At 41.7% G+C, this 27361-nt stretch overlaps 1 protein-coding gene across 1 annotated transcript in view; it reads left to right on the top strand.

The window, feature by feature from the left end:
* Positions 1 to 27361, top strand: part of crhr1 (corticotropin releasing hormone receptor 1) — a 94348-nt gene that overhangs the window by 52375 nt on the left and 14612 nt on the right. Inside the window, exons 6-10 of the mRNA XM_080455227.1 lie at positions 11610 to 11716; positions 21875 to 21995; positions 22831 to 22984; positions 24291 to 24351; positions 25327 to 25399. Coding sequence (XP_080311353.1) covers positions 11610 to 11716; positions 21875 to 21995; positions 22831 to 22984; positions 24291 to 24351; positions 25327 to 25399 — 516 coding nt within the window. The remainder of the gene's footprint in view (positions 1 to 11609; positions 11717 to 21874; positions 21996 to 22830; positions 22985 to 24290; positions 24352 to 25326; positions 25400 to 27361) is intronic.

Below are 27361 nucleotides of genomic sequence, written 5' to 3'. Positions count from 1 at the left end.
TTACTGGAAATACACCCGGCGATCAAATTATTGGTCAGGAATGCATCAAAAACTAAAAACTCTATGAATTCAAGGTTTCATGGGGTGTGTAATCGATAGAAAATAAGTAATGTTTTGGGTGAACTATTCCTTTAAACGGTTAGCGTTGCTTACACAACATTCAAATCCTACTCACAGGCAGCTCACAGGAATGCTTCATTTGGGTAAAGACACTAAGACAGAATGGAAATGCATTTTGTCTTACCTGAGCTGTCCAAGACAAAGTGTGGTGCTTATTATAAAAGATAAGACCTTTAAGATACCTTTATTGACCCCGAGAGGGAAATTCAGTAATTCAGTTATTAATTGAAGTTGGTATTATATCCTCTTTACTTTACTATAAAGCTTATGAAACTGCGTGCTTTACATTTTGTTAACAGCGGAGCTGTATTAGATCTGAGCAGGATTTACTACATGCCATTGATAGGTTAGCTCACCCCCGCAAAAAAGACCTCTAGTAGGATATATACAGTAGGTCTACAGAAGCACTTCCATATATGTCACCGTCTGTTACATAGTACCGTGAACAACACTCAAAACTAACGCCAAAGGGGTCCATTCATTTGGTTACATTTACACTTTTGGAGTTAAAAATGGGTAAATGAACACTGATGATTTTACTGTGGAGTGCGCCTTGACAGACAGAGAGAGCCGCTTTGAGATTGCGTGAGTGATTTGCTTTCTAATTATTTATAAATGGACTGCGTTAAAGTTTTAGAAAGTCCACAGAAGTTTGAAAGCCTTTTGCTGTCGCACACAACATGAACCAGCCCCGTTCCTCAGCCAGCAGCTAGGCATAATGGCTGCAAATGTGCTCATACGATTTCAAATGAACCCTGAAGTGTGAAGTCATGTCGACTTGGAGGAGAGGGAGACACAGTTCCCGGCCTGTACATTAAGTCCCTTCCTAGATTAACTGGTCATATTGTAGACAGTATAACACCGTGCAGCGCTCAGTGACAGGCACCCCTAGAACCTATAGTGTTGATGGTCCTCCCACTAAGCTTGGGTGGTGACTCACGCTCGCTTGCCCTGACCATCTACACAGTATAATGGGGTATAAATCGTGAGTTGATGTTTGTGCTTGTTGCATTTTCCCTTTCCTTCTTCATTGCATAGCTTCCTGCACTAGCTGATTTGTGTCTTCAGTCTTTAATAAAGAAAAAACGTTTTTTTTCATCATAATCTTATCTTGTTCATGTGCAGTGAAATGAAAGCACTGACTGTACTGATAAGATCCAGTTATTGAAATGCCAAACACAGAATAGACTCCAGTCTCCAGGTTTTCTTTAGAATTGGTAGGACACTGATTTAATAAAAAATGTGTAGCACATTGGCATAAAGAATATGGCACATTGTAATGTATTATTTTGTCACTTTATATTTGCACATATAGTATGTACCTGGGACAACCAGGGGATCCGGCTCCCCAGGCGGGCTCACTAACCACTCAGCTATTGCCATAGCCATTATGGTTAGGTCTACTTGTTTCTGATTATATTATTAACTTATTTTGTATATCTATAATAAAGTTTCCTGAAAATGTCCATCACAAGCCAGCATGGTTATGACTCCTGATACAACAGCAGTGGCAAGACACAAAAATGTGAGAAGAATGAATTGGCATAATGGATAAATTGGGAGAAAGAAGGGGGTAAAATAATTGTCTACTCTAAATAAAAGAAGAAAAAATTGATTCTCATCGGAGGAAGTGAGTTATCTGTGTCAACTTCTTGAGCCATGAGCTGTTGGCTGCAGGCAATATCAAAGCCGTTTGATTGTGCTTTTGTATAATGAAGAGGATTAAGAGGTTTCATTTAAGTCTGGCATGAGACACACACATGGACTCATAGACATAGACACATGTTGTACAGTATACTGTACTTAATCACGTACAAACATACACTAATATACACACACGACACACACACACACACACACACACACACACACACACACACACACACACACACACACACACACACACACACACACACACACACACACACACACACACACACACACACACACACACACACACACACACACACACACGCATACATGCTGCATACACATTCTACTGTAGCACTTCACATGCACATCACCAATAAATGGATCACGTGGTCGGTCTAGTAGGCTGTACCAGGCTCCATAGATTCCTCTCTCAATAATATACAATGCGCACTCCTTTATATTGTACAACATACATTTGTTAACTCTCACACACTGCTCTTTAGACTCCCACGCATTCTTTATCTTAAGCACACACAAGCACACCACATACACATGAAACCGGCCATGGTCCCTTTGGTTACAAGGCAATTTCTGTCCAATGCTGATTAATGATAAATATCCAAATGTACAGTATGTAAAGTGCTGTCGCCTCACAGCTAGAAGGTTCTGGGTTCGATTCCCGCCGGGGACGCTGTGGGCGCTGTGGGGTTGCAAAATCGTGGGATAAATATTTTAAAGAATGTGAAGTGCAAGCACACAAGGCAATGTGAATTTCTCCCCCAAGATTTCCCTGTGCTGCACCAGAACTTTTGTCTCAGATTTGTGTATGCTATGGATAATTCAGAAATATATTAGTTCAATTTAGTTAAACAGACACTGTTTTAATATTAATTCCTCAAATTCCACAATACTGAGGACATATTTGATAACACAGATATCCATATCATCCTACAACAGAGAATGATTGAAGCACTACTTGTATGAAAGTAAGCCTGCTTTCCATTCTGAATTATGCATATTTGTATTTATTTTTTATTTCCCCCAAGCATGTTTTACACCCCTGGGACTGCAGCTAAAAGAATATGGCTAAGTTTTTGATGAGGACGAAGAGGAGGGAAGATGAGTGGGAAGAAAGAAATGGGAAATACAGGAGGGTCCATCAGCTGTCCAGATCAAAACGAAAAAAAATCTGTCTCTAATTCTCTGAATAGGTAGAAGATTTTCATCTTTCATCACCCTAGTCCTCTTAAACTCACAACCTTTGGAACCAATGATATGTTGAGATCATGTTGAGCTACCTGGAGAAATATGTTCAAATCAGAGGTGGCTTTAAGACTTACAGTATGCAACCAACAGCGTTGCATTAAGCTGCATCAATGATTTTTTAACTACTAGACTAGAGGATAACAGAAACTTCAACACATTTTGCAACACACAAGAAGAAGAAGGATGATGGAGGAGGAGGAGGGAGAGTCAGATCGACTCGTGCCCTAATGATGGGGCAGTGATATAATGTAATAAGCCTATTGATTTATGCATTCACACAGTCTGCGATTTTTTGCCAGCTGTCCTTCCTGCATTTGACAGCTGCAACTGTGTTGCCTGTAGCCTGGATTATGTGTGAGAATTGTTCATATTTGTCTAATTATTATGTTGTTATAGTTTGCTCTTCATTTGTGAAATATGCAACTCTGCTGCCAGTTTAATTGTCCATGTTTGCAAGCGGTCATGTATACTGCAAACACTGGCCCTTTTATGTGAATGCACTCATGTCTAGAAACTTGGGTTGATAACCACCATCGTTTGACCGCTTAGTGCAATTGCGGTTGTTAGGGTTAGTGAAGCCAGATGACCCCAAAAAATATCCAGGGATAACTTGCTTCTTAGTACAAGCCTCGGTTATATTTCTGCAATGTTCAATCAAACAGAAAAGCTTTTAGTGGAAAATGGGCCTCATACTGTGCAAGACCTGCTATGAAGGTTTTTTGTCATCGCGTACAAGGTGTTAGGGTTTGTTTGGTTTCACAATAGGGGGTGTAATGTGTGCGTGTGCGTGTGCGTGTGCACACACACGCACAGGCATATGCTTGTGTGTGTGTGTGTGTGTGTGTGTGTGTGTGTGTGCGTGCGCGCGCACATGCGTGTGCCTGTGTGTGCGTGTGCGTGCACATGTGTGTGTGGTGGGAGTGGGGTGGACTTGCATGCAAACAGTGCCATCTGCTATGTGACGTTAATCCAAAACCAACTGGCTGTGGTGTGGTGGGGGGAGGGCTGCTCTCAACCCTCAGACCCCCAACCGTGCCCCTGCACCCCCTTCCAACCGAGCGAGCTGTTATTCCTTAGTGTGTTTACTAGGGCTGTAGTCGAGACCACCTAAAGCGAGTCCAAGTCAGTACCAAGTCCGAGGGGGGGCGAGTCCGAGTCAAGACCGAGTCCGGGAGGCCAGGGAGGGGGTCGAGTCCGAGTCAAGACCGAGACCGACGGGGGGCGAGACCAAGTCAAGACCGAGACCGACGGGGGGCGAGACCGAGTCAAGACCGAGACCGACGGGGGGCGAGACCGAGTCAAGACCGAGACCAGATTATTATTATTTTTTTTTTTTTTGTTATAGGTACAGAAAACAATCTTGATCTGAAACACTGCAATTATATGTTTCTGACTTTGGAAAAGCTCAAAATTAGGTATGCCTGGCCTACTACAATGAGCTCTATTCAATAAGTATGCATAATGTGTGAAAATGTGTATTGTCACTATGTGTAAAAAATGTACATGGCACTTTTATGTAAAAATATTACAAAATGTTTGATTCATTCAAATATTTATTTGAAATAACAAGTAAGTAACATAGCCAGAACACAATGCTTTTTGCTAAACACAACTGTGCTGTACAAGCTCATTTTAACCACAAAAAAGAAACAAAAACAAATCACCTTTAACCCGTTAAAACCGGGAAAGCATCTGTGTCATTTTAGATTGTTGCTATACAGTATATAGCACCTTAAGTTTTTCAGAAAATTCTTAGGATTTAGAACATTGGTTTAGAACAGTGGTTCTCAAAAATAGCAGATCAAATACAAGCTTGTACATCTGCTATTTGAAAAATCTTGAAAGTGTTCTTCAACAAAAATATTTCTTCTGGGGGTCCCTGGCACAAAACATTTTCAGATGAGGGGGGTCCGCAGCCAAATATCATTTTGGGGGTCCTTGACTCCTTGGCACAAAAAAGTTTGATAACTACTGATTTTGGAAGGCATTTGTAGGGCCTCAGGTCTTAAACGGTTAACACGACTGCCTGACTGGAATGTGTAGCCATAAAATTAAATCAAAGTGTGGTTGCATTTCAAAAACACAAGAGAATGCAGCATGGTGTGACCTAAACTAGCACGATGGGGTCTCATAATAAGTCCTCCTGCACTAAAAATCCTCTCCACCGGTGCTGAGGAGGCAGGGACTGACAGAACCTTCATCGCTAAAATGCCAAGTTGTGGGAATCTGTCTTGGTTTTCAACCCAGAAGACAAGTGCATCAGCATCATTGTTCTCAATTGCATCAAAGTACTTGGTGACTTGTGATGCAATACTTGCATCCTGGGTTGTTGAGCTACGTTTCTTGTGCGCTTTGTAGCGGGACAGGAGACGAGGACATTTCGCTGCTGGTGGTGAGTCACCGTCCACTTCCTCAGCAGTATAATAATAAAGTAATTAAGTACATTTACTCAAGTACTGTACAACTTAAGTACAATGTTGAGGTATTTTTTTTTACTACTGGATTATTTCCAATTTTCAATACTTTTACTTCTACTCATATCAGAGGCAAATATTGTACTTTTACTCGACTACAATTATTTGAAAACGTAGTTTGCAGCAGATATAAATTATTACATAATAAAAATATATTAACCACTTTAGCCATATTTTATACCATAGAGTAGACTATTTGAAAATAGCAGATCTACAAGCTCACAATTGTGAGCTTGTAGATCGGCTATTTTCAAATATTTTAGTACTTTCACTTTTGGTACTTTAAGTATATTTTGAAGCCAATACTTTTACTCAAGTAACAGTTTGAACACAGCTCAATTACTTTTACAGAGTATTTGCCTCATGCATACAGGTTGATGCTTTTATATTCATGGTGAAAATGTTTCTGGATGTAGGCCTACTTATTGTTTTGTTTTATTGTATGAAATAAATAATAGGATTGATAGAATTATAGAAATAGAATTGATCTTAATATGAAAAGCAGAAAGAGGTCAGTCTCCCTGTGCGCAATTACGCACAATGTGGTACAACTTACAAGAGAATAGATAATTTAAGTGATTTGTACATTACATGTAGGTATATCTCCAGACAAGCCGACGACAGCATCGGTCAGGATCTAATGTTAATTAATGTTTTTAGTTTTGCTGCTTGGACTGATATATTTACTGCAGTGAGTGACACAGTATAATGTGCGCAAGGAAACCTTACTGAAAGCAGTCTCTATTCATCTTTAGATGATTAGAGACTGATGATTAAAACAACCACAGGCTACACAGTGAACACACAATAAATAAATAAACACCTGTTCGTGGATATAATTTTAAAAGAATATAAACTAGAGGGACAGGACTGCTGGTGTTCTGCTGCTGCTGCGCTGTCAACTGCTGCAAGATGATGTGCTCCAAGAAAGCTGTCCATAAGCGCCAGACAGCTCTCTTATAATGTTAATGTGAATGGGCTCCTCATAATATGGGTATAATAAAATTATTTCATTGCATTGTAGTGACTTGGTCTTGGACTCGAGTGGACTCGGTGGGGGTAGAGTCCCGAGTCCCTTAGTCCGAGTCCGAGTCAAGACCGAGTCAAATTATGGGCGAGACCGAGTCAAGACCGAGTCAAACTATGGGTGAGACCGAGACAAGACCGAGTAAATCAAAAAGCGGTCTCGAGACCGGTCTCGAGACCGAGACCGGTCTCGAGTACTACAGCCCTAGTGTTTACCCACCTATGGCTTCACACAACAAAGTGTTTAAATTAGCAGATTCCTAAATAGGATTGACTACCAAGCGCTTTCTCAACAGAATTGTCCCCGGGCAGTGCATGCAAGCACAGGAAGAGCTTCAGAGATGAGGGCACATTTGGTTTGAGTCTGAAAAGAACAGCATGTTGTTGTTGTGTCCCCGAGGAGCTCCAGACAGACCTTTATTCTTTTACATGGTAAAGCATGTCACTCTCTCCTGCATGCACTCAGCGTCCACCTGATGTCCTCTGATGTGCGGTCCCTTGCTGTGCTTCGTCATCATTTTGATTAGGACGAACACTACATGAACAAAATGGTCACGAACAGAACATTGTGACCCAGAATCAATCTACAGGATTGGGGACAAGAAATACATTTGCTATTGAATAGAAAACGGCAATAGTTTTCATTGAAAGACACAGCTTGCTGTTTTGATCAGCCAAACAATGAGGCAGTGATTGAATGATTATACAACAGGTAGTTCCGACCAAGCAAAATGATCGGTTCATGATTAGGCACTTCATTGTTGGAACTGTCGTTAACACACAACCTCTCGTGTATTGCTCACAATGCTTAATTAAGAGTTGCATAAACATTTGAACTTTGCGTGATTCAGGGGTGAATAAGGTCTATTAATATTCATTGTTGTAGCCAGGCCCATGGGCCATGGCGTCTAGAACAGGCGTTGCAAGTCTGCTGCCGAGCCAATCAAACAAAGCTATGGGAAAATGAACTGGAACAGGAAACAGGTATGCCACCTGAAGAATGCACGGAAGAATTATGCTAGTGCGTTAAAGTCTGTCACTAGGTCAGCCTCACTGGGTCTTGCTGCTTGCCATGCGTCGATACCAGATATGTCTGTAATTCTGTGCTATCAGCCAGCTTAATCTCTGCTGGCGTCTTCATCTTTTGTTTGTGTGTGTGTGGCCACAAGCCCAGGTCTAGCACGCTAATAGAAGAGGAGAGCACAATCAATTAAGCGGTAACACCTGCCGGTTAACTCAGGTGTTCCCAAAGTTGGGGTCGCGACCCCACTTGGGGTCGCGGGAGACTGACGGTGGGGTCGCGAAATTATTTTGGGTCATTAAAAAAAGATATATATATATTTATTTTATTTTAATTTAAATTCAACAGAATGGATGAAATACAACCTAAAATGATTACAAATAGTACATATTACCATTTTAATACATTTTAAATGCGCACCGAACGTGCAAGTTTATGTGCATAAATTACCTCCAGGTTTGGGTGGGGTCGCGAGTCAATGGCCCCCTTATTTTGGGGTCGCGGGCTGAAAAGTTTGGGAACCCATGGGTTAACTAACCCTGGCACTGAGTCACTCCCCACTATCTCCACCCTGCAGCAAAGCCCAAACCACACACCCCTACCACATCTACGGATAGCTAAAGATGGGACACGGAGGCCTCACCATTATTACGCTGTATGATTTGTATTTATATACTGTCTGTATTTTATTTTATTATTTTTTTATTTGGGGGATATGCAGGGTTTATTCATATAGGACTCGACTGGTGCACCATCCCACTCGGGAACGATGCATCTCGGGAACGATGCAAGTTGGGAATGCATGCCCCACCTGGTTATGTCCGTGTCAGAGCACCCCTTTTATGCCCAGGAAGTTGACATTTGTATAATTAAATAAAAACAGCACCGGGTTTTGTGATGTTCTATAATGGCAGAATCAGCCTCGTTTGCTTTCATTTATGGACAAAAAGAGCTGTTTCATTTTGTAATGTAGGTCAATGAGGAACATATTTTTAATGATCAATTTCTAATCAATGGAGCAACTATTTTTTTATTTCTCGCCCACCTTTGGAGATACATCATGGAGGTAATTACACAACCCAAACCTCTACCAAAGTGTCCTTGCCCTTTAAGATCATTGTTAAAAGCAACGGATAGTTTACCTGGCTTCTTTTTTTTTCTTTTTTTAGATGTGCGTTTGATTTCTTCCTTGTTTTGTGGTGAAATAAATGAGTGGGTGCAGGGTTGTAGTGGAGATCCTGAGTGGGAGGGGTTTCACACTCACTGAGTTTCTCTTTTAAGTTGAGCTGGTATTGAGTTGGATTTTCCACCATGCCACTTGGGACAAGAACCCGGGCCAATCAAACACCTACTGGAAAGTTTGTTTACAGAAAAGGAAAAAATAAAAACTATTTTATTGAGCTGCGGCTTAGTGTTGTTTTCTCACAGACACAATGGAAGATTTTATTTCTAACAATTCTCAGAGAGAGAAGGGCATAGAGTAAAGAGAGTGAAAAACAGTCAGATCAGATGTTTGATTGTGGCCCACACATCGGATGTTGCCTGAAGCTGATGCACTTTAAAATCCACAGTGTTTATTTGAATCTGAGAGTGTACAAATGCACTCTTACGGGTCGATTCTCGGGATTACAAATGGATAAATTAACACTGAGGATTTTACCGCATGGGTGAGACCTCTGATCTGATGTCCCCTTCTTATCCACTCCTGTGTCACTGTGTGGGAATTATATGGTTGGTTGCACACTGTTTAGCACAAGGTTAAGTGACCTCCACTTCCAACAGACCATGTGACCTAGTTTTCTCACACAGCGATTCTCAACCGTTGGTGGGCCGCGGCGGTTTTGTAGTTTTAACCACATAAACCCCAGCATTGGTATTGTGGGGAACGCTTTAGCTGAAAATAGCCGATCGACAAGCTCAAGCTTGTCGATCGGCTATTTGCAGCGAAGGCTTTCCCCACAATAACAGAAAAGAGAAAAAAGACACTAGTATTGAGCCCCGAGGGACTCCGGTTACCCATATGGGGTTTAAGTGGTTAATGTTGGCTAGGGTCAGGCTCTGAAAATGCATGCGGCTGAACACTTAAAAGGATCCCTGGCTAATAAGCCATAAATGCCATAATACATTATAATTGTCCTATATAACTGAAATGTAAAATTATAATCACCTTAAATATTTTTATTTATTTTAGAAACAGTTCATCTTTCACTCAATAGGGGCAATGCCCGTCGCAAGATGATGATGTCGTTTGCCCATGCGTGGTCTATGGAATGGAATTTATGGAATGCATGTGAAAATAAAAAAACGACGTAATACTTCCTAATGTTAATATGAGCATCAAATCGATCTTTTAAATGTTTTATTTTCACATGCATTCCATAAATTCCATAGGGCTAGACCACACATGGACAAATGACATCATCAACTTGCAACAGGCATTGCCCCTATCGAGTGAAAGATTAACTGTTTCTAAAATAAATAAAATATCTAAGGTGTTTAAAAGGTTATAGAGGGCAATTATAATGTATTAAGGCATATTTGACTTATTAGCCAGAGATTCTTTTAATGCATCTGACCGCTGGGTGGTCAGATGGGTTGGCTGCGAACAAGATTTCCAAGTGGGCCCTGATCCAGGAAAGGTTGAGAACCACTCTTCCAACACATACAGTTGACATAAATATTAAATCAAAACCTATTTTTATTGGATGCTTTTAGAGCAGCTTAGCAGCAGGGAGAGAGATCCAGCAGGAGAGATGTTTCTTCTGGCAGGATTTGAGAGCCCACGTGGCTCGAGAGACTTCTTTTTTTCCTGTCAGCCAGTCTTACACAGTTGCACAACTGCCATTTGTCTGACACACCAGGCAGATAACCACCGTCCCGTGGTCCCGACACCCGAATAGTCAAATTGTTGGCATTATTGGCATCGAAATGCTGCGCGCTTGGTCCGTCATGCTCTCACGATCCTGAGAACGGAGCCGAGAGCAACAGTACAACAGCAGCATTTATTTAGCCCATTCAATCCGGCAACGCATCTGTGTCACTTTAGATTTCTTTGGCTATTCAAGAATAGCAGATATACAAGCGCATAGCAAGGCACCGAGTGCTGCGCTATGAGCTTGTAGATCTGCTATTTTTTAGGGGGGGGAGGGGCGTGAAAATGTGTGCAAATCTAAGAAATATTTGAATATATATACATTTTTAACTCAAATCTTTGCTTCTGGAACAAAATCTTTGTCCCTGGAACAAAATATTTTGAGATGGGGGTCCGAGGAAAAATACATATCTTATTTTTTTAAACTGTCAGGATTTAGAAGACATTTGTAGAATGGCCTCAGGGTCTATTAAAAAATATATATATTCAAAGATTTGCACACATTTTCACGATTTCTCAAAAAAATAGCAGATCTACAAGCTTGTATATCTGCTATCTTTGAATAGCCAAAGAAATAAAAAAATGACACAGATGCGTTACCGGTCTTAACGGGTTAATGAATGGGACACAAGAGGGGCTTTCACTGGAACAGTGGAATTAAAGGTGCACATGTTTAATCTGGGAATGGGAGGGTTACATACACACAGCACAGATTAGTGTTGATGGTGGAGGGGGAAATCCAATTACAGTGGATATCAGAGTCACAGACAGTGATCTTAGGAATTGATTTGGACATAGATGTGACCTTGTTCTACTGGTAATACCTTTAGCTATACACAATGTGTGTGTGTGTGTGTGTGTGTGTGTGTGTGTGTGTGTGTGTGTGTGTGTGTGTGTGTGTGTGTGTGTGTGTGTGTGTGTGTGCGTGCGTGCGTGCGTGCGTGCGTGCGTGCGTGCGTGCGTGTTTCAAATTGTACCAGGCAAATAAATTGCTTTATTCCCAAAATAGAGTGAAAGTGATTTGGAATCTTCTCAAAATCTCATAAGCCTTCCAGTATCTTGAATGTATCTGTATCTCTTAAATAAAATTATGACAGTGACGCAAAAGACTAGAAATGTCCTAAAAACACCCTGTTCCACTCTCTCTCTCTCTCTCTTTCTCTGTGATTGTTTCCAGAAAAAAGGCAAGATGCACTACCAAATAGCCGTCATCATCAACTTCCTGGGACATTGCATCTCCCTGGTGGCTCTCCTCATTGCGTTCTTCCTCTTCTTGTGTTTGAGGTAAGTGACGGTGTGGTGTTTGTTATCCAGAATCTTAACATACAAACACACAGAAACAGGACTGCCTTTTACTGTCTTTACTTGTATGCCGTCCCATAATCACATAACACCTGTGTGCCTGTAATCACATACACTTGTCTTCATCACATACACCTGTGTCGTACATCCTGGTACATGATCTCCAAATACAAAGAGGGGCATTGGACACTACAGACGGTCGTTCCACTGGTGATCTGGAAGACAGCCCTAGTAGTGATGGAGATGTCAGCGTGCAGAGAGATCCCCCGTTTCAAAGTGATTTTTGCATTCTTATTCAACAACCATTTGGTCATGCATGGATAAACCTTCCCTATCTCTGGTGCACAGATTTAAAAAGGGTTCAGAAGCCCCTAAAATCTGGGGCATACACCATACACACGCACACGCACGTGCACGTGCACGCTCACGCGCACACGCACACGCACACGCACACGCACACGCACACACACACACACACACACACGAATGCAGCCAGTTCAATAACAGCCCGTTCTTGCAAAGCAGCAAAAACCCAAAAGCTGCCCCGTTGGGACGAGTGCAATGGGTTTCTCTGACAAACCTGAAATAAGCTGAGCGTTAAGGAGAGAGAGGTCTTAGCACCCTCGATGGCAGCCGTTGCCATTATCGATCCTCGACACACCCCTGGGGGGGGGGGTGCTAAAAGCGTGAAAGGGCACAGAGCAACGTCATGAATGGGAGCTGCGAAGGACAACATTTACGAAACAACTTGTGTTTGTGGGCCACAGTGGTTTTGGGATTGGGAGGATGGGATGGATAGAGAGATGAAGGGATGGATAGAGAGAAGGGGGTGGGGGGGGGGGGACATAGTTGGGGTAGAACATTAAGCTGTGTTCAAGGGCTCTTGCATGACCGGGGGCCAACAATGCACGGATTATAGATTTTGCTTGATAATCATTGGGGATTCGGTGTGATCCTTTGCAGGCAGGGTCATCCAGTACAGTACAGGCTGCTTTGATACAGTACAGTTATGACTGGGGGCAGGGTTGTCCAGAACAATACTAAGTGATCCAGTACAGTACTGGGTGGTCCAGTACAGTAAAGGGTTGTCTAGTCCATTGGTTCTCAAAGTGGGGTCCGGGGACCCCCCGGGGTCCTTTGGGTTCCAGGAGGTCCCCAGCAAAATGTGTTAATATAGCATCACAATAATTTTAACCACTTTAACCTTTTATACTTTGGCTATTAAAAAATAGCAGATCTACAAGCTCATATCACCGATTGCCGCGCTACGAGCTTGTAGATCTGCTTTTTTTTGTTTTTTATCGTGAAAATTTGTGCAAACCTTTGAAACAAAAATCTTTGCTTCTGGGGGTCCCTGGAGCAAAACGTTTTGAGATGGGGGTCCGCGGCCAAACACATTTCATTTTGGGGTTCCTTGACATGAAAAAGTTTGAAAACCACTGGTCTAGTCCAGTAGGCAGTGAGAGGACTGTGATGAATGGAGCCAGGGTGGTCCAGAACACAGTAAGTAGTAGATTGTGTCAGTGAAAACTCACATTCCAGACTACATGACCTTTATTGAACAGAACAGGAAGATGCGATACAAATGCATTGGGGACAAACCAATCAGTCTCGAAGGGTGATGTAAAGTCAGAGTATAATTCTGCACAAATCGTCTTTAAGCTCGTTAACCTCCACCCTCAACAGTAAATCCAAGTCATTAAGTCATTGTCAAAACGACCTTGCAATGCTGGTAGAGAAGCCTTTCAATAGCGCTCCATTCTCTCCCTCCTGTCTCTGGAGGAAGGGAGATAACTCCTCATACGCTTCACCTCACATTCTTCAAACTACAGCTCTGGTACTCTGTATTTTATATAGAAATAGAGCAATATCAGACAGTTTTGTTTAAAGCACAAGGACACTATTGGTAGAGGTCTGGGTTGTGTAATTACCATGTCATTTTACTATTTGAAGATCCGGTTCTAGATCCACAGATCCAGTCCAGGCCTAGTAAAAATGGCAAAATCAACAGGAAGTTGACCTTTTTTTTTATTAAAAATGAAATTCAGAACAGGGTTTTGTGATGTTATATGATATTGGCAGAATCAGCTTTGTTTGCATTCGTTTGTGCTAAAAGAGTGACTTGGAGAGCTGCTTCACCGTACAGTGTAAGTCAATGAGGAGACTATTTTTTGATTATCAATTTCCAATTAACGAAGCAATGGCGCAAGATATATTGCCAATTGGACTAGCTACATCATGTCAAGGCCTACACAACCCAAACCTCTACCAAAGTGTGCTTGTGCATTAAGAAATACAAGATAGTTATATTTTGTCTCAGTGAGGAGTTTGATGACTGGAGGCAGGGTTGTCTAGTCCAGTAGGCAGTGAGAGGACTGTGATGACTGGAGGCAGGGTTGTCTAGTCCAGTAGGCAGTGAGAGGACTGTGATGACTGGAGGCAGGGTGGTCCAGTATACAGTATGTAGTACTAGGCAGAGCCTTGTATTAGAGAGTTCCGCCAATGAGGGGGCAGAAACAGCGCCGGTCATGTGGTTCATGTAGACTGGAAATAGTTACAAATGCTCATAGACTTCAGTGCATTGCGTAAACTTCCGGTCTAGGGCTTTGTCACTATTCGCCAATAGACGGCTATGTAGAAGACCTGGCCCGATGAAGTGAACGGAGGTGACGCAACTCTCCTTGAATGGCTCTGATAGTAGGTTGTGACAGGGAAAACTCTGCTCACTGTCCCGAACTATATGAGTTTCATTGAACAGAACAGGAAGATACGATACAAATGTATTTGGGACAAGCCAATCACTCTCGAAGTATGACATAAGTCAGAGTATAATTCTGTACAAATCGTCTTTAAACTCGTTAACGTCCTCCACCCTCAACAGTAGATCAAAGTAATTGAGTCAAAACGAGCTTGCGATGCCTGTTAGAGGGGAAAAAGAAGCGTTTCAATAGCGCTCCATTTTCTCCTTCCTCTATCTCTGGAGGAAGGGAGATAACGGGTTCTAACTACTCATAAGCTTCACCGCACATTTTTCAAACTGCAGCTCTGTACTCTGTATTGTATATATAGAAATAGAGAAATATCAGACAGTTTTGTTTAAAGCACAAGGACACTATTGTATGAATGAATGAATAAATGAACATGTTAAAATTAGGCAGCAAAGTTAAAAAATTTATGCAATATAATAAAAATGCAAAACAAATCAAAACAGCCCCTCAAGCAGCAACAAAACTATAATTCTACATGCTCAAAAAGGAGTAGGATGAAGTATAAAACTTAATCCTACCCCTTCGTTCCGCTCACTTCAGCGTCATCTCATTATTTTTTCATATACCAACTTGATATACATTTAAATAAACCAAATATTACCAATTAAACTGATAATTAAATAAAGTAATTCATACATATAAACGTACACGTTTTAATAAATTCTATAACTATATTCGATTCTAAATATATTATCATCAATCATACTGTATGTATGTGTATATATATATATATATATATATATATATATATATATATATATATATATATATATATATATATATGTTACAGGGAAAATGGCATTCCAGGGAAATTGAAAGGGGTACGCTTGTTTTCATGCCCCTCATGCAATTCTGTAGAATCAACGCTAGAGGGCAATGCAAGCCAGACATGAGCCCCACACCACACACGCACGCATGCACAAACCAGCACGCACACACGCATGCGCACACGCGCGCGTGTACACACACATACACACACACACACACACACACACACACACACACACACACACTCCAGGGGGCGGGCCTGGCGGGCTATGTTAGTGCAGTGAGTGGCACTTGGGGCAAACGCAGTCCCCACACAACATCATTTACGATTCTGTGCCTATCGGTACATAACTCGGACGGCGCTTAAGTCGACTAGCAGACCATCGGCAGGTCGTCGCGGGCACTCGCGCCTGGAGGCGCTCGGGCGCGACTCCTCTGCCTCAAGGTCTGCTAAGTCGGAGCGCCTTCCGTCATGGTCCAAAACTATACTTTATCAGCGAAAAAAAAGTAGTCCGCGGTTGTTTGAAAAAGTAATGTCCCAAGCTGGAGTCAAACCCCGGCTCCCAGTGGTAGTGGGTGGGGAGTCCAATGATTATCGAAGTGCGCCACTGAGGCTTGTACTAGTGGTGCAAAGTAACAAAGTAGATTTACTCAAGTACAATTTTGAGGTATTCGTACTTTACTTGAGTATTTCTCTCATATTATCCATTTTATTTTCAGCGTTTCCCTAGCGTAGCTTCCTGGTTAGTATGTTGTTGTTGTGGTCGTCGTCCTCGCATCAAAGCCCCGCCTCGCAGCACCGCCCCGTGCCTATAAAACAAGCGCTCCCCTGTCAATTTCCCTGGAATGCCATTTTCCCTGTGACATATATACACACACACCCATACATATACAGTACACGTACATATGGCATATTTATACATACACATACACACACAAACCAAACACAGTACCCTCCTTATCTTGTGTATTATATACAATTTCTTAGTAAACCTTTAGATTGTTAATGTAACTCTTCCTCTTTATACCTCATAATAATGCATATATAGCACTTTGAGATTTGTAGCACTTTGAGATTTGTGTCAAATATAAAGTGTGTTACAAATAACATGTATTATTATTATTATTATTGGTACAGGTTTGGGTTGTGAAATGACCGTGTCATTTTACTATTGGAAGATCCAGATCTGCGGATCCAGTCCAGGCCTAATAAAAATAGCTAAAGCAACAGGAAGTTGATTTTTTTTTAAATTAAAAACGAAATGCAGAACCGGGTTCTGTGATGTTATACTGCATATAGGCAGAATCAGCTTTGTATGCATTCGTTTGTGCTAAAAGAGTGACTTTGAGAGCTGTTTCACCGACGTGTACAATGTAAGTCAATGAGGAGACCATTTTTGTATTATCAATTTCTAATCAACGGAGCAAGATATCTTGCCAAACTACATCATGACAAGGTAACTACACAACCCAAACCCTCTACCAAAGTGTGCTTGTGCATTAAGAAATACAAGTACATTTTGTGTGGTGGTTGATCAATAAAGGTTGAACAGTTATGAACTGTTGAAATAACATACTGTACACCACAGTGAGCGAACCAAAAGTGACTCTGAGGTGGAAAATAGAGAGAGATGAGACTGCAGCAACCTGGACTGCACTGGGCTCCTCAGGTGTTCCAGGTGTTCCAGGTGTTCCAGGTTATACACTAATGAGCCTCCTGTAAAAGAAACAGGGGGATAAATATACAGTAATGTCAGGTGCCTTTGTGTAGGATGTGTGTGTCAGGTGCCTTTGTGTAGGATGTGTGCGTGTGCGCGTTTATGCGTGCGTGTGTGTGTAAGGTGCTGTATGTGGGTGTAGGATCTACAAGTGTGTTTGTGTTTGTCTCATGTTTGTGTGTGATTGTGTATGCACAGCTGCTTCTGAGTGTGTGTGTGTGTGTGTGTGTGTGTGTGTGTGTGTGTGTGTGTGTGTGTGTGTGTGTGTGTGTGTGTGTGTGTGTGTGTGGGTGGCAGGCAGACAGGCAACAGGCCGTTAATGTCCATTGTCCTTCCTTTGATGGTGATTAGGTATCCCTCTCTTCCTGTAGTCCACAATCATCTCCTTGGTCTTGAGTCTAGAGAGACGGGTTATTCTCCTGGCACCGCTGTGTCAGGTTACCTTTCTCTTGTAGGCTGTCTCATCGTTGTCAGTGATCTGGCCTGTCGTGTCACTGGCTAACGTAAGCCTCTTTTACATAAGAACTTGCTGGAATATGTCCAGGGAATCAGGTCAGGTCAGGTCAGGTCTGCCCTTTCAGCACAACAGGAGAATGTCCGTTTCAGACGCGTTCTCAAATAACTGTAAATACTAAATAGTCTGTTTAGGTGAGGGGTGGTGTCTGGGTAGACGCACGTGTTAGCTCATCCCACTTTAAGTATGGCAATCTGGGAACCCATTAGGTTTAAAAAATAAATAAATGAATAAATAAATTACTTTTTGAGAGATTAAACATAGGGTGACCCGGCATCCCAGTTTGGCTGGGATTTTATGTGTGTCCAAAAATATCTATAGGCCTACAACACAAAAATGTGATTTTGAGCACTTACATACATGTAATGTATAAGCTATCATGTTCTTTTTTCGTTGAAATTATTGTCCCACATCCAGCAGGCAAAAAGAAAAAATAGCAGATCTACAGACTCACACCAATGAATGAATGAATTGCTTGACATACAGTCTCCTATTGACACACTCATGCACAACAAAACGTTACAAGGACTGTCAGTATCAATCAAACCTTTATTGAATTTGTAAGTCTATTTCACATGCTCAAATGTTTTTAATAAAATGGAGGGGGGGGGGGGTGGATATAGGAATACAGGAGTACATTGTATTCCTAAAAATAAAGGCATGAAGAGTGTTCATGTGAAACTTGCAACTGCTAACTAACTATGGTAAGAGATAAAACACAAACTCCTCTTTCATACCTAAAAAATCACTTACAGCACTCAAGAGAACTGGAAGCGTTAAGTCAGTTGCGTGTTAGGTCCTAATTAGTCGGGCATTTGCGTTCACACATACAACCCACTCACACAAAAAAAAGAAAAGCCAGGAAAATTCCAAGATCTCTCAGCTGTAAGGAACTCTGAAAGATGGTAGGCCACAGTGTCAGACAGTTTCTCATGGGGTAAAGATGGAAATCAAGCAGGGAAAATGGAAGGAAAGAAGAAAGAGAGAGAGAGGAGAGAATTTTTTTAAAGCAAGAGACAGAGAGGAGAGAGAGCAAGTGTGGGGCCATCTTCCATGGCATGGAGCCCATCTCATATTAACAAAGGCCTGTCTGGAGAAGTACTCCGCTTTTTTTCTTAATTAATGTGCGGTGCCGTGCTGGCCCCACTGGCAGTGTGCCAAGGGAAGTGAGGTCACACTGCGTAATGAATACGGTGGTTTCTGAAGCATCCCTCGCCGCATTGCTGGCATGGCAGCGTGCGGCCTACGTTATATAGCAAACTAATGAAGCAAGAGTGGCTAAATTAGTTTACAATACACCAGTGGTTTGCGAGGCGCTCTGAGTTCGTGTACAAGCTTGTGATAACCACAAGCACCGCCTTTTATGTTTTCCCTTTATGCGATTATAACGTGTCACAATGGCACTGTGGTCTCGTGTGAGAAATCTCCATTAAGTTGTGTTAATTAGGCAGTCATTGTCTAGGTAGGAGAACACCCATGATGCTACATGTGGAGGCCAGTATACTGCTATTGGAAAATCCAGTTGTTTGTGTGTCTGCACGGTCAGCACAAATTGATACCAATTGCAATTGATACCTATTAAGAATGTATTGATGCATGCTGGGGTGCCCATGGTGGCTCAGCATGTTAATGCATAGACCTATGCTCCTTGTGAGCTTGAGGACTAGTGTTCAAAACCAACACCTGTCTTATCTCGCATGTCTCTCCTCTGTCACTACACTTGGTTTCCTGTCTCTCTACACCCGGGGTTCCCAAACCTTTTCAGCTCGTGACCCAAAAATACATTATGAATTAACCACTTAACACATTCACTGCCAGGGTTTTCTAAAACAGGCTGCAGCCTCTGCCAGCATCTTTTACGATTTTCTTACCTTTTCAAGTAGTCACAGAATATTTTCCGTGATCACCGTCCTCACGGTGATCCCCTCATTACACACAGGGGTCTCGTAGAATCGGGGGGAAAAAAAATCTGATCGCGGTAATCCGTTCCATAATTGCAGCCAGTTGAAAATAGCATGTTTCGCCAAAAATACATAGTAATTTAAAAAAAGTACACAGGAGCCGAGATACAGGATTTTAAAGTAATAAGTTAACCAGGAAGTGAATTTAGCAGTAAATCTTTGGATCACGTTATCTCCTGATTCTGAAAAAAAAGAGTTTTTTCCCCCCCTTTTTTTAAAATGACGTTTTAAAACGTCTTTGGCAGGCAAGTGATGTATTTTAAATTACGTTTTTAAAAGTCTTTGGCAGGCAATGTGTTAAGACCTATTACGGCAATAAAAAAAAGGATATTTACTTGTGACCCATAAAAACATGTCATAGACCATTGAAGAATGGGTCGCGACCCTATGTTTGGGGGGGAAAAAATGCTCTACACTGACCTGTCTGAAACAAAAAAGAAGAAGAAAAGAATTGATGCATGTTGAAAAATAAATCACGGGTCTCTGCCTGGCACTGGAAGAGGCAGTCCTGTGCTTGCTGATAATGCCTTCAGCTGGTGACAATAAAATGAGAATGAGGCGGTCTCTACAGTCACCACAGTGGGTTTGTTCTATCCGTTAGGTTGGAATACGTGTTTCTATTCTAGACCACTGGCTTTGAGGAAGACGGGCTGGATTTTAATTATACCCTAAGGTCAATTCATGCACGGCGTTACCGTTAGAAAACATCATAGCCTCTGGAAACAGCACTAACACGTTTATTTTTAGGCTGTATGTCTTTTCAATTTTCTCTGCATCTCTCTTCCGGGGATTTCTTTGTATGTGATTTGATGGTTTAGTGAGAGTGTAAAAAAGTATATTTAACACATGGACCCTATAGCGTCCCGATTCTAGGCACAATAGGCAAATTTACAATTGACGCGTTGTGAGCTTGTAGATCGGCTATTTCAGTAAAGAGATTTGGTGTAGAGGGAAAAAAGGAGGGGACCAAGTATAGAGCCCCTGGGTGACCCCGGTCAACTGAAGTACATATTAGTGCAAAATAAAAGATAAAGCATTATTGAGTCCTGTCCATCATCTTTGGAGTGTGCGGTCCCTTCCTGAGAGAAGCAGTGGGTTTTTTGTCTTCTTATACATTATCTTGCCTACCAGCACCTCCGCTTCTGCCTGGATGGGCATGAGAGCTACCTGATTGAAGTATATAGGGTTTAAGTGTTTAAGCGTGCGGTGTGCCTGGCTGTGGACAACACAGCTGGAAGGTTGAGCACTACAAAGAAGAGAATGCTCAAGTCAAGTTCAAGTTTATTGTCACATCACAAGTTTACAGCTGTAAAAGAGCGGTTGAAAATATCTTTGTATTTTTGTCATTTCTTCAGCCCAAATATTCAAGTTGTTTGTATTTCTCTGCGCTCTGGCCGCCTAGTGAGTTGTCCTAGAAAACTGTTAACATTTATATAAGGAAAGGGTCACACTCAGACAAGGTCTGTTTACTTAATTTAACACTCCATCAACACATTTTAGGCCGTCTGGCCTTCATCAGTGTGTGAGGATCCAGTGTGTGAGAAAAGGTCACAGTGGTTAGGACCTCCCAATACAACACTGGCGCTTTCTCCCTCCTGTATTTATTTCCCTTACAAGGTCTCCTCTTAGTAATATCCTCAAAACTAATCTCTTTCTCTACACTCTATCAAATAAACAAATACAATAACAAATACATTACAGCAATGTAGGTCACCCACTTTGGGAGCTTTAAACCATTGTGATGTTTTTCTTTTTTTTTGTGGCTTTTTGCCTTTATTGATAGAATGCAGTAGGCTGATAGGAAATGGGGGGAGAGAGATGGGGGGGTCACACGCAGCAAAGGTCGTCTGGATCGGGAGTCGAACCCGCGACATGTTGTCAGGCTGGCATTGCAACCTAGGGTGCCTGGACCACCACGCTGCCGCCCAGGCCCAGTGTGATGTTTTAACCTTCTATTTGAACATTAGATGAAATAACAGTAAAGACGCATGACGTCCTCCCGCTAAAACTCCTTTATTGGAGGAGACATGTGTCTACACCCTGGGGGGGGGGATGAATGAACAGGGAAGAAAATGAATGAACAGTTAGAAAAAAAAATCATAATAAAAAATGTATCCATTAAAACTGGGAAAGCATGTCATTTTAGATTTTAGCGTTGGCCATTCAAAAATAGCAGATATACAAGCTTGTATAGCGAGCTTGTACATCTGCTATTTTTGAACATTTTTGAAAAATCTTGAAAGAGTGAGAACTACTGAATTAGAAGGCATTTGTAGAATCGGCCTCAGGTCTTACTTATTGGAGGAGACATGTGTTTGTCTACACCCTTGGGGGGGGGTTGATAACATCTAAACTGCAGGGAGAAAATGAATGAAAATGAATGAGTGCTGTGTTCCTCGTCTGTTTCACAGGAGCATTCGCTGTCTGAGGAACATCATCCACTGGAACCTCATCACTGCCTTCATCCTGAGAAACGCCACTTGGTTTGTTGTCCAAATGACCATGAACCCCGAAGTACATGAAAGCAATGTGGTGAGTGGCAGCCACACACACATTCATACCTGGGGAGCTGCCTGTACAAGCACTGTTGGCCACTGAGCTGTTCCACTGAAGCAGTTGGGGATAAGTGCCTTGCTCAAGGGCACTTGAGCAAGGCACTTAATGAGCGAGGGGTTGAGTTTTGCTCATTCACTTCCGCGCCCAGGTGCTTCTCCAACTGAAGCAGTTGGGGATAAGTGCCTTGCTCAAGGGCACTTGAGTAAGGCACTTATTGAGGGAGGGGTTGAGTGTTGCTCATCCACTTTTCTGCCCGGATGTTTCCTGCCGGTCTGGGGGCTGTCAACCAGCAACCTTCTAACCACAAGCACGGTCCTCTATCCTTATTTGACTACTGACATATTGTCACGTGTGTACCCACAACAGCATAGACAGAGACCATAGAGATAGTATTATAGTAGAACAGTTTATATGTAGACCCTGTCAGATTAGAGATAAATACCGTAGCTGAATTATTTGTGAATGGAGCTAAAAGCATATCCTTTCACACAAATGGAATCATCCTCACTAAATTCTGCAGCTAAAAAGCAATGAAGAAAGGCTGTATTTTGTATCTGAGCTTCAATTATCTAGAGTGGATTATATCCCATCAATCATCCCATCAGACGCTTCTCCAGTAATCTGACCCTCTTTCCTGGGCTATATTAACATAATGATTAAGAATAAGGAGCATAAGGCTTTCATATTCCATTTGCCACAGGGCATTGTTTGATGCAATAGGCATGCTGTTGAACAAATTAAGCGTTAACCTAATTATGAGGTGTTAGAATTAATACATACATTATAATTCATAAATCGATTCACTCCCTAGATTTGGTGCCGTCTCGTCACAGCCTCCTTCAACTATTTCCACTCCACCAATTTCTTCTGGATGTTTGGCGAGGGCTGCTACCTTCACACTGCCATTGTGCTCACCTACTCCACCGACAAGCTGCGCAAGTGGATGTTTATCTGCATTGGCTGGTGTACGTACGCTCTCCCTCTCCACTCGCTCCATCTTACTGTGTGCTGTGTGAGCTCCGCATAACTTCATTTTGTGGTTGGAGTCTTATTCACTTACTGTGACCACTCACTCTGTTCAAAATGCGAGAGCAAGCTCTGATTTGCATGACAACGACAAACATTTATTATGACATATTATTATCATGCTGTATATGAGATCTCATGCTGTCTTGCAAGTTTTTCAATATTTGAACTTTGAGAGAGAAAAAAACTGAATCCGACCTATATTTTTCATGATCTTTGATGCATTGATGACATGTCATGACCATAGGACCCCGTGAGGACCCTCTCAAGTCTGCTGAAAAGCAGACTTTTCTAGCTACGAGGATTTCCTTTGACACCACTGAAACGTATTAGTGCGGCGTTTGCTAATACCCCTTTTCACTCTGTCAGATTAAACTATGCTGTGCTGAGATTAGTGTATTGTGCCAGCTGGGTTACAGTCCCCCCCTCAAGGCAGTGTGAACTCTGCTAGCAAAATGACAGATGTGAGCGGGAGATGGCAGATTTCTTTGGCATTGGTGTGAAAGGAGAGAGAGAACATGATCAATTTCCATTTTCCTCGCTTAGCTTCAGCCACCGACTGGTGTGTGGACCATATGGCAGAAATAGGCAACATGAAAGAAAGAACATTATGGAGATATGTGTGGTTTTGTTTTATTTATTTATTTTCTTCAAACACATCATCCCCAACCAATTGAAGCGGTCTGGGGCTGTGCGATTAGATTTCCCAGAGGTTCGACAGTACAGTATCTAACACAGGCAATGCAACGCATCGCTGCTAGCATCCAAAAAAACACACAGTTGGCTGACAAGGAGGGATGGCAAGGTCTTCCTGGCAGTTTAGCTGCCTAATGCCAAATTTATGCTCCGTCGCACGACGGTGTTGCGCGCCAGAAATAGCCAACCTACAAGCTCACAACATGCTACACGTTGTGGGCTTGTAGGTCGGCTATTTTCAGCATGCGATGCGGTTGTGTAACGAAGTATGACTCAGGCTTCATTGTACCCTTAACAATTAAGCAAAACAGAAAATCACTCTGCATTATCTTCAACCAGAGTCTAGCGTTTCATTCATTTGCACAGAGATGTTCAGGCGTTGACAGGTCCTGCGGATCACAACTCTCAAAACACAATTGCTTTTGACAGAAAAGGAAAAAAAAGGAAAATACTGTGTGAAATCCCCAGAGTGCCATTATGCAATTTCTGTCCTTGGGTGTTTGTCAGTTTCTCTTTCTCTCTCTCTTTGTCCAATCCCCCCCCTTACAGGTATTCCGTTTCCCATAATTGTGGCATGGGCGATTGGAAAACTATACTACGACAATGAGAAGTAAGTCCTTTGACGTGTTTCTTTGACATGCAAACCGATTCTAAAACTGATGCAAGCCGTGATAATGAAGGACGGAGGCAAAGTCAAACTGTATTGGATTAAAGAGACGAGTGACCGTTAATATCCCTCTGTAATCACATTTACATTAGGCTACACATGATTCTTAATTACACACCAGCCAGTTTAATTGTCAGTGTTCACAATGATTGATATTAAGAACCAATTACATGTAGTAATATCTCTAGTGTAATATGAAAAAGTGGATTACTGTACAGTGTACGTTTGGATTATTCAAATGTAATGTGTTATTCTGATGGAGCGAATCACTTCTGTCTAAATATGTGATGTTCATAAGTCAGGTTTTGAGCAAATTACCAATTTCTCTCTTCTGCTAGTCATTGTGGAGTCTCATGATAGTCAAACGTGCGTTGAAATGTCCTGCGAGGCCACCGTTAATGGCGAACGATTTAACACTGGATGCTTGTTTCTTTCCAGAACCTGGCAACTCGTGTTGCCAGATTCTGGAAACAAGCAACCAGTGTTAACTCGTTCGCCATTGACGGCAGCCTCGCAGATAGTTTCAACGCATGTTTGACTATCATGAGACTCTACTATGAATACTAGTAGAGAAAAAAACAACTTTGCGTCGGTTATAATAGACGAATTTCCCTTACCCACGCGCTCCCATTATGACAACGGAGGGGGTTTAAAAAATGACGACAGGGGAATATATGGAAAAAAAGAACGCCACTTTTCACGTCGTTAGGTGAGTAACGAGACATCAAAGATAACACTTAATTTGTCCGGAATTCTCCTTTAAGTGAATTTTGGTATCAACAAAATGAATTGAACTTGAGGGGAGCATATTACTTATATAGTATATATATAAATTTAAAATATATTTAAAGACAATTCAAAGCACTCTGAACTTTTGAACTTACTCTTTAAAAATTTGACTGCTCTACCCCTTTTCAGATGCTGGTTTGGCAAGCGAAGTGGAGTCTACACAGATTACATCTATCAAGGGCCCATGATATTTGTGTTGGTGGTGAGTGGAATATTTTCTTCGTTGCATTTTTTGCTGCAAAATGTTATAATTTGTTGTTGTATTTGTATTTACTCAATCTGTATCAGTATGTTAACACAATATAACTAGCATATCTGCAATGGTTGGAGGTCGCCCTACTCCTCCAGTGAGAACTTGTGACCCTTGGTGTCAGGTAGGACACCTACTGTACTAGTAGCCCTGCCCACAAGCCCAATATCTCATGTGTGGATCAGTGGATCTCCCCAAATAATTGATGAAAACGCAAATCCTCGTAATGGAGTACGCTGATATCATCAATATGATGTTCAAGACTGTCTGAGACTCCCTATTTGAGCATCCATTCCTGACACAGAACTCCATTTATGCATAAAAGGGACGCAGACAGACAATTACAAAAATCTCCATATATGGGCATAACATGGTCACAGACAGACAGACAGACAGACAGACAGTTACAACAGGTACTCTGACACAGATATTGCATAACTCGGTGGGGCATGCATTTCCAACTTCCATCGTGCCTGACTTGCGTCGTTCCTAAGTATGCCGGTGGTCTAGTGCTTTACAATGTGTTGATGTGTGTGTTGATGATTATTATTATATAGCATTATTATTGCTTATATCTATTAATATACAGTGTTATTATCAGATTATAATGCATTATACACATGGGCTTCAGAGAAAGTGATACCAAATTACCTCTCTCCGTCGGGAGAGGACATAAAACCTATATAGATTTACCCAGAGCCATTGAGATTTGTGTCATGTCCGTTCACTCCATCAGGCCAATTATTTTACAGCAATGGCAGATCATGTGAACAAAGAATATTCATAAAATATTCAGTATTCAATCATTTTCTGTATAGTTCCAAACGCTGAATCCTCATAATGGGTGTTGATTAAGTACACACGATATATGAACCACGTAACCTGTTTCTATGTCACTGGCTCTGGATTTACCTACAGTATTGTACTGAAATGCTCTGCAGTACTTTCCCCCCACAACTGATGGGGCAGTGAGAACACTGTCAGTGGGAACTGATGCCTTCACCAGGCCTCCATGTTTTGTGGTGAAGCTTCGAGACAAATTCCAGCCATTCCATTCTGTCGTGATAATAAGCACCGTTCTTAATGGGTTTACAATGTAAACCCATTAAGAACGGTGTTTATTATCTCATATCTCTGAGATATGAATAGGACGCTGTATTATGTAAACTTTACATAATACAGCGTCCTATTCATATCTCAGAGATATGAGATCCTCTGGTTCCTGGTGTAGTTTGCTTTATTTCTCAAATGTCAAAGATAGGGAAAAAGATCACAGCTGGGTGTTACACAACTCAATCTTAATCCACCTTGGTTTATAGCAAGTCTTATTTTTCATTTTACTACATTCCAACACCGCTGGAATCAAGCCCCTAGCTCCATTTATAATCTCTGTTGGCAGGGCTTACCAAAAATGGAATATATTTGACAATGAATGACAGGAAACATCCGTGATGTATGTTTCAGTGAAGCTGACACAGTACCATTGCAGTCTTGGTGTCTGTAGCTTTTGAAGTGATCATCCCTCATTTGCAATTCTACATGAAAAATCCGTGAACATTTTAACAGTACAATGTTGTGTCCACAATAGACACAATGACGATGTTTTATTAATGCATTTATCAAAGGTATTTAACTATTTAACTATAATTCAGTGATATACAGCATTAAGTGGGAGATATTCTCCCAGTTAGGATGGTTTTGTATGGTTTAGAAAATTCCTATTCTCTATTTGTGGCGGGGGGCAAGACACTGAACCCCTAACTGCTGCTCACGATGAGCCTTGCATGGTTTCCTCCGTCATCGGTGTGTGAATGGGTGAATGTGAAATACATTGTAAAGCGATTTGTAGAAAAGTGCTACTGTATATAAATGCAGTCCATTTACCATTTACCATATGTGACTCCACTGAACAAC

The sequence above is a fragment of the Gymnoscopelus braueri genome, assembly GCF_963280865.1.
Source record: "Gymnoscopelus braueri genome assembly, chromosome: 17".
NCBI classification, from domain to species: Eukaryota; Metazoa; Chordata; class Actinopteri; order Myctophiformes; family Myctophidae; genus Gymnoscopelus; species Gymnoscopelus braueri.
The sequence above is the reverse complement of the archived record's forward strand: the minus strand, read 5'-3'. Positions and strand labels throughout refer to the sequence as shown.